General features: G+C 38.9%; 2 protein-coding genes across 2 annotated transcripts; one reads left to right on the top strand and one right to left on the bottom strand.

The window, feature by feature from the left end:
* The first annotated feature begins 679 nt into the window (after positions 1-679).
* Positions 680-9666, top strand: LOC136250156 (formin-like protein 3). Its single transcript, XM_066042332.1, has 25 exons — positions 680-838; positions 915-1218; positions 1269-1352; positions 1736-1908; positions 1955-2090; positions 2146-2196; positions 2247-2345; positions 2534-2680; positions 2733-2849; positions 3151-3282; positions 3327-3398; positions 3447-3515; positions 3935-3979; positions 4027-4095; positions 4476-4844; positions 4894-4999; positions 5253-5455; positions 6460-6528; positions 6579-6665; positions 6716-6784; positions 6833-6913; positions 7256-7382; positions 7437-7538; positions 7982-8145; positions 8685-9666. Exons 2-25 carry the CDS (start codon positions 928-930, stop codon positions 9597-9599), a joined length of 3777 nt encoding a protein of 1258 aa, XP_065898404.1. The 5' UTR covers positions 680-838; positions 915-927; the 3' UTR covers positions 9600-9666.
* LOC136250164 (histone-arginine methyltransferase METTL23-like) lies at positions 9602-16856 on the bottom strand. The gene is made up of 5 exons (XM_066042343.1): positions 16755-16856; positions 14660-14764; positions 13528-13765; positions 13025-13109; positions 9602-9825 (listed from the first exon to the last, which is right to left on the bottom strand). Exons 1-5 carry the CDS (start codon positions 16779-16781, stop codon positions 9651-9653), a joined length of 630 nt encoding a protein of 209 aa, XP_065898415.1. The 5' UTR covers positions 16782-16856; the 3' UTR covers positions 9602-9650.
* Positions 16857-17012: the final 156 nt, after the last annotated feature.

Below are 17012 nucleotides of genomic sequence, written 5' to 3'. Positions count from 1 at the left end.
TTTTGCTTGCCAAGTTCCTTAAGTTGTAAACCTGTCAATAAAGACCAGTAAGGAATGGAAACTAGAGTGCTATGGTTACCTGGTGGTAGTGATTGTCTCAACTTATCAGCTTTTTCGAACTCGGTCACAACGAGAGTGTAGAGGTACTTGGAGCACCGTACCTTAAACTTGACCTTGTCTCGTGTTCTCATGATCTTTACAGCTACACAACAGATCAGTTAGTGTGCCATGAACTAGTACAGTAGCACTTACATTTCGCATCTTTTCTCCTCGCCGTGTGCAAGAAGTCCTTTATTTCTGCAATCTTCTTGGGCTATAATTAGAATAAACGGATTAGGCCATGAGTAGCTAACGAATAAGCCAGTAACGTTGTGGACACACACAACAGAAGGCATACACACACACACACTTACCATAGTGTTATCTTAGTCGTTCACTGATCATTTAATAACATAGGGTGGAGAAATAAACCATCATTATTTACCATACATGCGACATTAACATGACCAAACTTAACCATTATCAAAAGACAAGACTATATTTACTGCTACACATACTACCATCGAACACAACACTACACAAGTACAAGATCAAGAAGGATACCTCGTGGATACTCCCTGCTCCAACGTGAGAAAGAACGAGCACGTGACCTTACAACATTAAAACTTTGTTCGGCTAATTCGAACACTTAGGGCGTATTTATGTAATTATTTTGCAGGGGTTGTAGGGGCATGTTCTTCGAGTATGTGCGAGTTATTAGCTAATATATAACGACCTGTATAAGCTACAAGTCACTGCCATACGCTGAAGGTCTCGAGCTGGCATGCCGGGTGAAATCGTAAGTGTAGCAGGTCAGGGTGGGTTGGGCTCGCTAGTCACTTATGTGTAGATTTACTTATGTGTATACGTCACAGGCCCTGAAATAACATGTCTGGGGCGGGAAAGAGGAGTAATACGTTAGCTACAGACTCGCTGGCTGCAGCAAATCTCGCCACCAGCTCGCCATCTGTCAAGAAGAAGCGACAAGACTCGTTGGCCGCTGCAACTCTCCCCACCAGCTCACCATCTGCCAAGAAGAAGCGACAAGACTCGTTGGCTGCAGCAACTCTCGCCACCAGCTCACCATCTGCTAAGAAGAAGCGGCAAGAGCAGGATCATGACGACATGGCAGGTCAACCTAGCGATGAAGTGATGAACGCTTTATTCGAGCAAGTTGTGGTGAGTTACCAGCCTGACTAGACTGCTACATGGATGTACTGGTCTTGTAGAAAAGCCAAAATATGACCAGCAAACAGGCTGCTGAGTGGCACGGGAAAAGCAAGGAGAAGAAATGGCAATTAATCCTTGCACAGGTAAGTCAGATATGTAACTTGTTTCTTGTCTGTGTGCTGAGTTTCCTTACTGTGAGTTAAATTATAAGTAAGCAACATACCTTTTATGGTAACTTTTGGCAAGAGTTTATACTATTATATATATGAACTCTTGTTTTTGACTTCCTGTAACAATGCATCTTGGCTATTTCACTTACGATTGATCGATGGTGCGGCTTTATATACAGTACAACGTAAAACAATACTTGGATGCATGGTTGACATTTCATTGTGAGAATGTATTCCTTACTTCCTTACCAACGTGAGGATAGTCATTTTCCAGTATTGTACACTGCACTGGCCATGTAGTTATGTAACACCTACTGAGCTTATCTAATAACTCACTAATACTTCTCTTACTGCAGGCAGAGACACAAGTTGGGATTATGTGCATCTACTACATTGAGCAACTTGTCCGCCATGCTCAGCCAGAGCTGAAGGAGAAGAAGGTGAAGAAGAAATCGCTACAACACCTTCACCCTCTGAACAAGGTGTTGTCTGATCTGGAGATGGACCTGAGGACAAACAAGGAGGAAGAGTAAGTGTTGATACCACTTAGTGATGTTATAGAACTGGTCCACTAGTTGGATATCCTCATTTGTCGGCACCCCCAATCATGGCCATATAGCACTCATCAACCTCCTCAAGGACCTGGTACAACACCCTGAAGGAGTAAGCAGGAAGAACCACCAGAAGTACTCCCTACTGGACCGAGGACTGGTAACTACTACAATGATTAGCGGATGACTATTATCATTATACCATTCCTTTACAGAGTGAGATCAACACGTGTTTGTTATGTATTAAGGCATTGATGGCTCATGGGGTAGGTCCATTAATCAGCTACTCTCATCTCAATTATGTTCTATCCCACAGGAAGGCTTCAAGGCGGTGTTGTTTTATGACCCAAGTGTTTACATCATAGTATCATGCTTGCAATTTGACCAGCCAAGACTACAGTCCCTTGCAATAAAGGTCAGTATCTAGAATTGTACCAAAGGACACTCTGGAGGAAAATACACTCCCAATTGTAATTAGTGTACGCACATTTATACCCTGACCATGGTCCATACACACACTTACTAAACCTCTAATAAACATCATGATCCAAGGTGTCTGAGCAATATAGTGGTTCAACTATTGTAGCTTTCCTTCCATTATAGCTGATGATTGCGATGATGTTAGCTCCAATTGGCAGGAAGAGAGTGTTAAAAGCGTTTGAATATTTCAAGACACTCAGTGGGGAGTTGACACATTACCAGTCTCTAATACAATTACTAACTGAAGATCCAGTAAACCCATTCCTTCAGGTAGTACTGCTACACTGTGTACTCACACCTGTGTACTATGATCACTACACAGTCCTGTATACTGAGCTTCCTCAATGCACTAGTCCAGACCACATCTGAACCTAATGAGAAGGTCTACCATCAACAAGAGATCTTGAGAGCAGGGTTTGATCCAGAATTGGTTGAGCAGGTAATGTGTGTATGGCGTGCTCTTCAAATTGTGTAAACTGCACAGATGAAAACATAGCTATAATTTTTAAAATTAAACTTACTACATACCTAAATCCTTTACCAGTACTTTGCTGAGACTAAAATGAGCATGAAGCCACAAATACTAGCTACTTAAAGCTGTGTTGTGTATCGTAGCTGAGTTATAATGGGTCAAGGAGACTAGTGTGTTTTATATATGCATACTTATGGACTGCTGAATTATTTTCTCATGAAATAATTTATATTTACACTCAACAATAATGATATGGCATTAAACATAGTCACTTCATGGGAGAAGAGATGAGAGAATCTTACATGAGTTACAAGAATGGGACACAAACTATGTAAATGTACAACAACTCCTTGATGACCTCTTAACGACAAGAGGGAGAGTGTCCAGTCTTACTGAAGAGGTAAGGAATGAATAATGTTACCATGGTTACTGGTCATCATGTAGCTACATGACACCAACATCTCCCTCAAAGAGACCATTATTGAGAAACAGTCAATAGCTGACCATAACAAACAGGTATAACCTGTTATTAATAGTCACTGTGATATAACAATGCTCTTGCAGCTGATTGATGTGACAACTCAACAACAACAAAAACTAGAAGAGTTAAGAGAAACAGTGGAACGTTTACTGGTCAGATAATAGTCTGTGTTGTTCATTTACTTGTTTGTTGTCTTACATACACCACACATAGACCTAACAGTGCTAGTAATATGATTTAGTAATTTGTGGGCTATGCATACTTGAAAGTCAGGAGTGTAGGGAGAAGGTTAGGGAATAATTTTAGTATGCAGCTAACATGAAAGTTGTGTTGATTCCACTATACCCACAAAAAATCTTTACAAGATCAATATACTCTAATAGAGCAGTCAAATGTACATAGAGGGGTCCGTAAATGAAAACATATCAAAACAGATTTTATTTTAGTTTCAGCAGAAAGAATTTGTCTCTCTCATGACTACCAATTCCCCCATTGAAAATGTATAGGTCCAAATGCTGAAATTGGTAGATCAAAAGCATTATTATTACTGTATTGGTGTTATAATCTACAGCAAGTAGAAAAAGAACGGGAGGAGTTAGAGTCAGAAAATAAGAAGGTGACTGTCGCACATGATACAGTACAAGTAGTCACATGTTGTCATAGTTGCTGGAGAGTAATAGACAATATCAAGCAACTAGTAGTGAACTACAAGACGCCATGAAACGACTAGTGGTGAGTTAGGCATATTAATATGGTGTAGAGTGTGTGTATTGTAGTGGATACATTGGAAGCTATTGTGCTGGTAGTTCTGTGTACTGCATAATGAATGTATATAAAATATGAGACTAGATTGTCTCACACTTATGTCTTGGATTGTTAAGTCAATTACCAAGGCTGGCTCCTTTGTAGAGACAGGAGAACTGTATTAATGCATGTACATGAGGTTTAGTGCTACCATATAACAGAGAGTTTGACGGGAGAAGACTATGACGAATGTAGATACTTTTGAAAAGGTTTAGCAAATGATTTCAGCAAAAATACATACTTTTATACCATTCAAAGCCTAAATACAATACTGTGTGATGTCTCTTCTACCTTCCTCCTCCACCTAGGATGAGAATGTCATCATCAAGGACCATTATGAAACGATGCAGAAGAGGTTAGAGGTTGTCAAGTCAGGACTACCAGAGGAGCAGGCTGGGGAGATTGATGTACCTAAACTAGTACTGGACTCCACTTCCATACCTTCCTCTATTGATATTACTAGTCTACCAGCTCCACCCCCTCCTCCTGCCCCACCCCCTCCTCCAGTACCTGAGGCCCCTCCCCCACCTCCTCCACCTGCAGGAGTCCCTCCCCCTCCTGGAGAAGCCCCACCTCCACCCAGCATAGATTTCAATAAGCCAATCATTCCAAACGCTCCACTACCCATGTTGAACTGGGATCCTATCAAGACTGATACAGGCCACACCATCTTCAAGGTGAGGGTAGTGTGCATTGAGTATAGTTATGGTAGATGATGTTGTGTAGGACATGAAATATGAGAAACTGATTGAGAGATTGGACTTTAGTGAGTTTGAGGAGTTGTTCAAGCTCAAGAGGAACAAGTCAAAGTCGAAGAAGTCAAAGAAGAAAAGTGAGTCACTCACACAACAACACAAGCGATTAAGTACAGCATATTACAATCTAGTAAATCATTAGGTTTTCACTTTGGGTAGTAGCTTGTTAGTAGACACATTTATAAGGTTAGAAACAAGGAATAGAGTTATATAGTTGGCAACGAGAGCATAGCAAGTATCTAACTGGCACATATAGATTTGTGGGTGGCTTTTTCAAACTAAGAAAAGTTTTTCAAGTTAGATGGTAACATACTGTAATCATTATCATAGACAAGACCATTGCTCCTGTCAATGATGTCATCACAATATTGAAGAAGGAACGAGCACAGAATTTAACCATCGCTAAGAGACGGATAGGCCACACACCCACTAAGGTTGCTAAGTTCATCGAAAACACTGACCTAGTCGGGTTACCAGGGGAATTGTGTGAGCTGTTGCTAAGAGGAGATCTGGGGATTGCCAGCAAGGATGAGGTAAACATTACTGTGGTCATATGAACAACTGATAAAAGAGCCTGACCTCTGATTAAAAGACCCTGATATTTCTTATGGCATCTTAGACTTTATATACCAGTAAAATTTGACTGGCCACGAAATGTCCATTTTATGAAGTTTCCACTATACTCTCTGACTAAATATCTTTCAAGTTGATAAAATGTTCAGACCTGCCCCAAGAAAATTTGAGATTTTATAACCACTGAGATTGGATTTTAGGCTCTTTTAGAGCAATCACAATACCTCAGATCTTGTAACCTAGGGGATTAAGCTGTAGTTGTGATTGTTGTATTTGAGTAGTTTCTTGACTGCTCTATTAGAGTATCTCGATTTGTTATTAACATAGTGGGAGGTGAAATGTTGCTGAGGGTTAATTTTTAATGGCTATAATGGATGTTATAATTAAATGTAATTGCATGCATATAGTAAATTGATAAATTGTCAATACAGCAATAATAAAGATTGCCACTGAACTAAAGTTAAAAGGGGTTTCTGTCGAAACCACAGAAACTCACCTAGATCCACCACTAGATGTTACTAGTATTAGTTACCAAACATAATAAATAATAGTATATGACCACTGGAACACACCCGTATGTGCTATTGTTTTCTTGAGTGAGGTGTTAGGTCCTTTCTATCTCTTTCGTGTACAATAACTATTCAAAAGTTATTGTACACAAAAGGGATAGAAAGGACCTAACATCACCCAAGTAACAAACCCGTTGCCACATGTGCTAAATGACTACTGAAATATCTGTGTTACTTTACATCACTGATTACACACCATTTGATACTCTTACTAGTATTAATGTATTGACACTGTCAAGGCATTTTAAAATCAATCCAATCTCAGCAAGCACTGGACATCTGCTAAGTTTTCTTATAGAACTGATTATCAAGGAGTCCCTTTTGATAGGCTAGTAGTCAGTTTCCTCTTGTATATACCACACATTGTACATGATCATATCAGCTTATCTGTACAGTTGACTAGTTTGGCAGAACAAGCTCATCAGTTTAGCAGCTTTGGAGAAGCAGAGCAATTTCTATTCCAGGTACCTCTAACTATACTAACCCAGCGTGTTACTGATCTGTGTGTTGATAGCTTGCTAAAGTAGATCGTTACCAAGACAGGTTAACCATCATGGCTTATATTGGTCAATTTGATGAGCTGGTTGCTACAACACAGCCGGTGGGTCATGTGATCCACTATTACATCATATGATGTCATCATTACAATAGCAAATTAATAAGGTGTTGACAGCATCATTGTCAATATTTCGTAGTACAAGATTGAAGAGAGTGTTTGAGGTTAGACCAGTGTTGTTAACATGTTAATACTATCATCATCATCTTCAGATCATTCTTGCCTTTGGTAACTACATGAACAGTAGTCGTCGTGGAATAGTTAGTGGATTCAAGTTGGAATCACTGACCAAAGTAAGTGACAATTTTGTCACACAATAGAAATTTAACAATACCAAAGCTTATAGTTACTAGATTTGTATTATTTCAGCAGTTGCTGTTGACCTCCAAATTTTATATACACTCTCACAAGTTGCTCTATTTTAACACACAACTCAGGTATTAGGTACAGTTGATAGTTAAAGGGTGTAATGTTCAATCCTAACACAACACAGTATATATGTTAAACAACTATCCTTAAAAAGGTGACTGCTCTCTGAGTAAATCAATGCTGCAGCAGTGGGAGGGTTTATTGAATTGCATGAGACCAACAGAGCTCCTGATGAAACTGACCAAGCTATTTACATCTCTCATTAGCTATCAGACACAAAGTCAACTGATCGTAAGATGACCCTACTTCACTACATCGTCTATGTTGTTGAGACGGCGTTTCCCCACATCTCCACTTTCTACGATGACCTCCACTTGGAGGGAGCCACAACAGGTGAACGACTACCTTCTATTATGGCTGCTACCCTAACATTTTCTTACCCTCTAGTCTCTGCACAGACGCTAATGGAAGATGTCACTTACATCAAGAAGGGATTTGAGACGGTGATGGCTGAGAACTCCCAACAACAAAATAATTTTGTATTATTCATATCCTTTGGGGGCAATTGTGTATTGTACTACATGTACAAGACCTCTTGTTAAAGACACTCCAAATAAAGGAAATCATACAAGAGGTTTTATTTTGGCAGTGCTAGAATAATTAGTCAGCAGTTTATGAAATTTGAGTAGGAAATAATAATCCCTGTAGAAATTATATGTCTGACTACAATGAATTTGCTTGCCAAAGTTGCCACCAATAATGTCTAGTACTGTACACTAGTCTGTACAGTTGAACCCCAGACATGTTGGGACAATACTAGCATCCTTGTTAGAGAGATATCCTGATTTCAATGTGTGTACACACACTAATACAAATGGGACCATTGTTATGAAAGATATAGGTACTATTAAACAACTTTTCTCCCAAAAGTGACCACAAGTCCACTATTCAGAGGTTCCACTGTTCTAGCATCCTTGACTACAGGTGTCACAGCTTCTGCAGTCACGCTAAGGCTAAAGTGCAGCAAATTTCAGAAGAACACAAGAAAATGAATGATGCATATCGTGAAGTGTGCATCATGTTCAACGAGAGCTCCAAAACCATTGAACCAGCGGAGTTCTTTAGTCAGTTCACACAGTTCATCAATGAATGGAAGGTGAGAAGTACCATGTGCCTGCAGCATATGTAGCATTATCACAGGCTAGTAAGTTTTATTTTCTACACTTGCAGGATGCTAATGCTTTGGCATTCCCCAGATAGTAAAATTTGTGCTTGCTAAATCATTTGTTGTCAGCCCACACAATCTATTAAATAAAATAACAAAAGCTAAGGAATTTACCAGTGATATTTGTGTTAGAAACGTATTTGTATGCAGTATGTACATCTTTGTTGCTGTTTGCTTAGAAAATTGGATTTACAGTAACAAGTACCTTGTGTGTATGTTCTATTAGAGAATATACCACTTCAGGTTAAATTTAGTGTTACCATTTATAGGACACTTTGATAGACAGATGAATATATTAAGTGACTATAGTTCCTATCATACTAGCCTTTAAAAGAGTTGTTTGTTACCATAGTAGCTTTGAAGTAGCAGGCTTCTGGAGTATTAATGATGGTCAAAACACTGTCCAGACTAGTTCCACAAAAATGGCATCATTGTTTTTGCCAAAAATTGTTATTATCTTGTCCTTATAGAAAGTGAGCAGTGAAAACGTCCGCTTTTCAAGAATGCTGACACACCCATCACTTCTGCGGGCAACCAAAGGCGACGTTGAAGACATAGAGACAAGCATTGTGTCACAGTTGGTTATTGAACAACAATTAGAGATGATGGAGTCAGAGACAAAAGAACAAAATGTCACTCCACCCCCGTCACCACCAGCTCCTAGCAGAGAGAAGGTGAAGAGGAAAGAAAAGAACTGGGAACCACAACAACTAGGTGATGAAGGTGCTTCTAAAGAGACTAAAATCACTGCACAAGAAGAAATTGAAATGGAAAAACAAAAAGAAGAAAACAGAAAGAGACTCGAAAAGGACACCCCAAAACCTGAAGTAGTGTCAACTCCTGCACCACCAAAAGAACAAGAGGTGTCTGCTACACCTCAAACACTCAGCAACCATGTTGAGGAGGAACCAAGTGTTAAAAAACAAAATGATCAGCAAAAAGATGCTACCAATGAAAAGCCTTCGGTGCCACCTACTGTTATATTCAAGCATCTCAAACAACAATATCAGAGCATTTCTGAAAAACTGAAAGAACAAGAAGAAAAAGAATTGGTGCGCAGAGCAACCTTGGAGTCACGGAAGAGAGATGCTGCAAAACTACGAGAAGCCAGACAGTCTCAAAAGCTGACAGAACTACAACAAAAACAACAAAGTCGCACAGAACAGCCAGTCGAAGAGGCAAAGGAAATAGTAATACAGCTAGATCAGATGGGTAGCTATACAGCTTTTGAGGATTGTCACAAGGAACAACGTAGTACTAGTAAAGTATCATCACAAAAGAGACAACAGACCGTTGTTTCCACATCAGGGGGCACCACCTCACCTGGGGATGATGAGTATTATCAACAAATGAATACCATACATGATGCTTCTGAAGCAACTTAATATTTACAAATATAGCAATTGTATTTCACTGTAATTATACAAATACAATAATTACTGTTCATCCGTAGTTCTGGTGATCTTCCACAGGTGGATAGTCTGGTTGCTAATGGCAACATTGCTGCCAATGCCGTCAATGTCTAGACTTATTCCAGTCAGGTGGTCGGTCGGGATTGTGGTTAGGGTAAGTTCCCAGCGAGATAATAAGTGATGTAATGACCTGCCAGAACTAGAGGGAAACAAAGAAGAGTAACTGAAAGTAGAGCACATGCTCTTTCATTCAGATAATACCTGGTCCCTATATTTTAGATATGTACTTAGCCTTATGTCTGGGTAAAATGTATGGAGACTGTTAGACTCCAAAATTTTTGCTCTTATTACGGAGATTTTGTACACAAGATGAGGATGTACGTAGAAAAATGAAATTAATATTACGAACTTTCACCCACATAGAGTATATGCACCAATGCATCCTACTTAAGTACACAGAATCGTGTATATAGCATCAACAATTGTGTGTGACACAGTGTGATGGAGTAACTGTGTAGCCATCATGGGTTGTTAACAGTGTCTAGTAGGCTAACTCTGTACCTTCATTTATGGAAGGACCAGTGGTCACCACAGATGGATTAAATTTTATATCACCCATACAGCATCCACTCCCTTCTAACTTGTCTGCTCTATAAACTGCACTGATCTCTCCATAACTGGTAATCCATAACAATAAGTGAACCACTACAGAGACTTGTTTTAAGAGATGACTGTTAGAAATGACTGGCAAATTAGACCTTTATGGAATGTTGATGGTACAAAGCTAGACATCTTAGCATCATACTTCAACAGGTTTATCCACAAACTGATCTCCACACAACCACCAGATTTACTCCACAGATAACATCTCTAGCCATACTACATGCCACCCAAGAGTCCATAATATTAGATATGGCTCCATAAAGAATATTATGAACTCTTGATACCATCAACATGGAGAGCTAATGTAACAGCCCATCACAGTGAGCATATTGAGACTGCCTTGGGATGTTCAGATTATCAAGGTGTCCAGACCACCAGGGTTTATTTTCTAGGAGAAGGCAAAAGGATGATTATAGTATGTGTTCAACTTGTACCCTGCTCGTCCAAAATTTCTTTTGTTCCCTACTAGAAAAGTCTTACTAGTGTGAACATGTTAGAAAGTATTACACTATGGTACCCTTAAAATTGGGTAAAATGCCTTCACATATTTGCGTTGCTATTTCTTGGGTGCATACCCCTAGACCCCAAAAGAGGTTTCACGGCATTAAAAAGTCTTCCTCTCACACCTCCTCCCTATATTGAAAACGCTCTTCATCCCAACTGGACCAGAAAATCACCAGTATTCTAATTTCAAACCAGGACCATGGACAAGCGTCCTCATTATCGAGGTGTCCTTTTTATTAACAAGGGAGCTAAAAATATGTAGTCTGAGTCCCACCATTACAAATGTTGGGCTTGTGGTCAAGCACAATTGAAAGTATATACCTACTTAAACTTAAGTGCAAACGCTTTAGTCAAGTACAAGTAAACATCCTCTAGCTGATATCAAGGAGTAATTATACAATTAAATACTACACACTTTTTAAAAGTACAAGTATATTCACCGTGTTGGCAAAATAGTCACCTACTCAACACACTCATGAATACTTTCAGCTATATAAAGGAAATAGATTATATAATAACAATTTTTTTTTTAAAAACTCTGTTTTTTTTTGCAAACACAATATTCCCTAGTCCATGTCACGTCTCACTTATTGTATTAACTATAGTCATATCAAGAGTTCATATATTATGAATTCTTGTTCATATCCTACCCCTGAGAGCTGTACGTGTGAGAGCACAGTGGACACTTTCTATAGCGGACATTTTGGGACCACGAATTTTTGAACTAGATTTGCTGCTGAACTTGTTGGGACCAATTATGGAGGTTTTAACATTATGTCCTTAATTTGTAAAGTTTGTTATGAGAGGTTCCATTGTAGTAGCCAGAATTGACACACTCATGATCACCTGATCACCCACGTTAACAAAAGCCAGCTGCTGTGTGTAGTATTGTCTGTTGTGTAATTGATTAATTGTGTTTCAATTCACTGATGATTTTGTTGGAACCAATTTGTCGGTGATTCGAAGCACAGACACACACACTCAATATTCACAACATTTAACCAGCCTACATTGTGCCAGACTCACACATTACAACTGCACAACATAATATCATATCCGCTTGTTATTGCTGCTACTCTAAGTAACACACGAGGCGTATCCTAAATGACGACTTATAGTCTAGTTGTCATAGTGACACCCGAGCCATATTTTGTTTGTGTACTAGTAGTAGTACCAATTGCTAGCACAGTACCCATAAGCGTATCACCCTTCATATCATGTTTCCATCGCTGTTATGTTTTGAACAATGTACATCATCATATGTCCTCTTGGTGACCAGTGGGTCAGGTAGAGTCAAGTGTGTCTATACTTAAACTATTGAGTGTGTTGCTGTGTTGGCACTTTATTATCATTAGCCGCTTCAAATCAGAAGACAAAAAGTTAACCAATAAATTCTGGGTCTTCATACATAACATCATAATGGACACCTGCTGAGATCAAAATTTTGGGATTGATATAACAAGGTTTCCTCTTCACAGGTAAAAGGTGTATGGAGCCAGACCAAAATCTTTGTTCTTATTATGGAAAAAATGGAGTCTTTATTTTGAAGAGTTTACAAAAAGAAGTCACCATACACATTTGGCAATATATGTATACATGCCTCATTTTTCATCCGGCCTCCTACGGAGTTTAATTATGAACACTGTTACAAGGTAACCAAAAGCAACAATTCCTTCACGCCATTAACAGTCAATCAAGGTAGTACAGGGTATAATTATATTGCTAGGTAGCCTGTAGATGGGACAGGCCAGATATGCACACATCATAATGAGCTACTAGGCAATTTATCATTCACTGTTCATAATGCATCACACACACACACACTATCACTTAGCAATGGTGTGGAATATTAGGATGGTGAAAACATCAGTGTCTAGTCTATGCCAATTGACATGGCTACCACTGCCCTGTATAAGGAAACATGATAAACTATCATGTGTCCCCTTGTGTGTTTTATTTATGCACTGATGTTAATTTGATGTTATACGATCTGCTACGTACATTACAGTACACAGGGTACATTACGTGCATAATGACCTTAACAGTTTTTTTCTCTCTAGAACTATTAAGGGTCTGCCAACACTTTACTCAATTTGAAAGGCTTGTGTAACACATGATAGTGAAACTATCCGTGTTATACATTCTCACCAAAAGAAAACCTTAATTTTTTTTGCCAAGGTCCATATAGAGAAAAGTGTCCACTGTAATTCTTATCACAGAATCTTGCTCACCTTCGCTCTTGGTAAGTCATCCACACCTCACACAAAGGATTCTTCTCCAACAAATAAGCAAATGTCACAATCACATCTTCAAACTCTACACAATATAACACTATAGGTGACATACCAATGGGTTACTGTTTAACTTCATAACACACTTTACTTGGTTGTGGCCTTTAATAATAAATGTAACACACACACACACACACACACACACACACACACACACACACACACACACACACACGCATGTAAAAAAGCAAAGCTGCGTATACACAGTGAACTACCCAGTTGACTGGATTTGCCTACACACTACTCAGGTGTCTACAAGTCAGTCCTGGCAAATCTACAAAATTAGTACCTTATAGGAGGAGACTGTACCATGTCTCACAAGGTGAAGATATGAGCATTCAAAGTCCCACCTGAGTTATGTGAGACACTGACAGACAGACACACCACAACACAAGCACACACATACATACACACACACACCACACACAGATAGGCAGACACACCTTTAGTATCATAGAGACAATCTGATGCCAGTACAACATCTTGAGGCGGTAGGCTGACCAAAGATGGTGTGAAGCAGCCCCATGTTAAGGGAATAACCTTCACATCATTTAATCCATTCTGATCACATGATCTCCGCAGTGACTCCAGTATATGATGGTTATCGTGGTGATCACTGAGGGTCACATGAGCACCACATCTGGCAGCAGTCAAGCCAGGAACACCAGTACCTGCCCCAATCTATAAGAATACTGGATAATTAATATCATAAAATTGCAAGATTTTGTGTTGACAAAAAATGCATTGAGTAGAATACATTTTCTATCAAAACATCAGAAATTAGTGTATTGGCCAATTATTTAGAAACATCATTATCAGTAAAGCAGATTAATTAGTATATTTACGAAAGTGAAATGGAATATATGTATCGAAACTGGTTGTGAATATGCAAATTCAAATATCAACTAATATTATTATTATTGGTAAATCACTACTGATCCAATGTGTCAATATTTTTTACCACAATAAATTGTGCTATATCACTACTTTCAATGCTACAAACAACAAAGTCCTGCAGTACATGGGACAAGCATTCTTGCACCACACAGTCACTGGGCTTTAAAAATAAACAGTGAGACCTAACTGCAATACGGTGCACTGTATAATAAACCATCAACCTGCCACCTGCTTAATAAGGTCAGAAAAGTTCACATCACTACAGTTTGCTTTTCAAGAACATTAACTGTACCAAGAACTCGAAAATGTTTGGAGATACTCACTCAATCATGAACTCTGGAACTTGAGCATTTAAAAGATGTAGACCTGCTTTATAAAGTTTGGTCAGTATATTTCTTCAGGTGTCTTGTAGAAATGGATAGAACAAGGAAACACAAGGTGAACTATGTATACCCATAGTTTACTGATACTACACGACTGCAAATTTAAAAAAAGTTTCAGTGCCCCCAAAATTTAAATGGACCCGGATGTGTAATGAATTCTACTTTCTATTTAAATCATTGTTACTGATAAATGAAATTAACTAATACTAGTGTGTGTGTGTGTGTGTGTGTGTGTGTGTGTGTGTGTGTGTGTGTGTGTGTGTGTGTGTGTGTGTGTGTGTACATTATCACTAACTTCTAAGACGGATTTATCCTTCAAGTATTTCCTCTGGTAGATGACATACTGTGCCAGCAGTGGGGCACACGGCCATGTGAACAGTCCATAATCAGCTCCTAGTGCCTGACACACATTACACAGTAACACATAACACCCATAACTAATATGACTTCATGGCAACCATATATGCACCAACTAACCCTAATATTTTACTGATAAGTAATGACAATCATATTTGATTTCAAAATGCTACTTACTAACTTTACCACTTATTGTACTAGCCAATTAGCTACTAGCTATTTGATGACTTCTGTATTATGTTAGGCTACATATGGCTCACTAGCAGTGACGGTGTTTCATAGCTAAGATCAAGAGGTTGCATTATAAGCCATGTATTAAGTCTTTACCCTATTCAATAAAGAGGCCCACATTTTCATTTGAATAATAGAATTAAGAGTATGCTACAACACTCACAGATTTACTCTAGGTTTTTAGAGGACAGTAGTTCAATCAGGTTATATTAGGGAGGAGGTGGGGAATCAGTTTACAGTGGAACCTCTCTTAACAAACTCCCCGAATTAAGGACACAATAGAAAAACCTCCATAATAAGGTACAAAAGTTTTGGTTCCAACAGATCTGGTTAATTCATTTTTTACCTCTGAAAGAGGAAAGAAGCCAAACTTGACCAAAAATTCTGGGTCCCAAGATGCCTGTAATAGAGAGGCTCCACTGTACTAATATAATGTAACAGTTAAAATTGTGTAATCAACAATCAATTGTGTAATCAACAATCCTTGTGGCATTAATTTTGAATCCAGTGGCTAGATGAACTGCCTTTTCCCACCAGTTCTGGCTGTCATGTGCTGGACAACTGGAGTTATCAATGTCTGAACAGTTTACCAGACCTCTCAACTATCATGATTTGGTTTTGAGACACACAATTTCAGCCTTGATATCACGACTGCTTGCTGATCTCACAATTTCTCACGATTTTCAATAAAATTTCCTAAGGCACACTAAATCTTCTTGATTTCAGCCCCAATCATCTCGTAGTAGGTATCACATGATCAGTTAATTAGAATAGTGGGGCGTCTCTGTATTTTGAGCTTAAATTTTGGCAGTTTCCCGTATTTTTGACTGTGTCACGAGTCGATATGCTGTCAAACTCAACGAATTGAACATTATTTGAAGGTGAAATCTAAGACTCAATACACATGGAAGGTGAAGAATAAGGTGAAATCCTACCAGTGGTGTTATTACTAGTAAATGTTTATTATTTAATTTCGGTTGTTATGAGGTATACTTGTGCGGAAAATCTGTGCTGAACACTGAATTCACTGCTGGGTACTGACTACTTAAGAAATGAGAGGTAATTTCGACGAATCACTGGTAAACCAGTACATCAACTGAGTTGAAACACTGATATTACGTGATTCAACAATGGAGGAAAGATAGTAGGTTCTTGTCATCTAGGCTACACCATAGCATAGAGATATTATAAACTGTGGTAAACAGCAGTATTGCACCCACATAGCTAGCTAATTGTGCTTTTTTGTTAAACAAATGAATGTGCATGAGCCCCATTGCAAAGATGGTAGGCTTCACAGCTGCATGGAGGATGGGTGGCTGGCTTTCTCACAACCAGGTCTACTTCCAGGTTGAGAGGTCTGAGTTTACTTGACTATCAACAAGGTGTACATATGTCTAATCCTCCATTATTTACTTTTGCTTCCACAGTGATAAGTATAGGTTACAACATGCACCCTGCACCGACACTGTTAATGGGCCATGGATGGTGTTTATATCGCCTGTGAGTTACACAATAATTATGTAATCTGATAAATATAATTTGAACTGGAAATATTTTATAATGTAAACTAACTTGTGATGTCACGGTCGACCCGAGGTACACCATACAGTACAAGGTCTGCTAATGTTATTGCAAATATATTGCAAATAAACAATAGCTTGTTTCCAAAACAGCAACAAGCAGCACGTGTATGTACGTGAATGTGTTGCACAGCACAGTAAACTTTAACGCGTGATAACTAAACTAGCGCCGACAACACGTACTTGAGCCAGAAATTACAAACATACAGGGACTACGGGTACCTCATTTATTCTAATCTTCCCGCTCATCAAACTTCATGTGTGCTGCGCGTTAGTTGAAATACTTATAGTTTAAATGAATTTTGCACCCCAGTTATCAAAGAAGCAGATCGTTTTACGCCAGTGTGGGTACTGCACGTAACTGGAGCTAATGTAAATCATCTTCCTTACCACGTGTAGTCATCTTAGAACCTTGATCAGTGAGCATCTCGCATTACGGCGCTTGACTGATTATGTAATGTTATGTGCACGTGATTATGT

Source organism: Dysidea avara, chromosome 3, assembly GCF_963678975.1.
Source record: "Dysidea avara chromosome 3, odDysAvar1.4, whole genome shotgun sequence".
In the NCBI taxonomy this organism is placed as follows: Eukaryota; Metazoa; Porifera; class Demospongiae; order Dictyoceratida; family Dysideidae; genus Dysidea; species Dysidea avara.
Note: the sequence above shows the minus strand (reverse complement) of the source record. Positions and strands in the feature narration are given on the sequence as shown.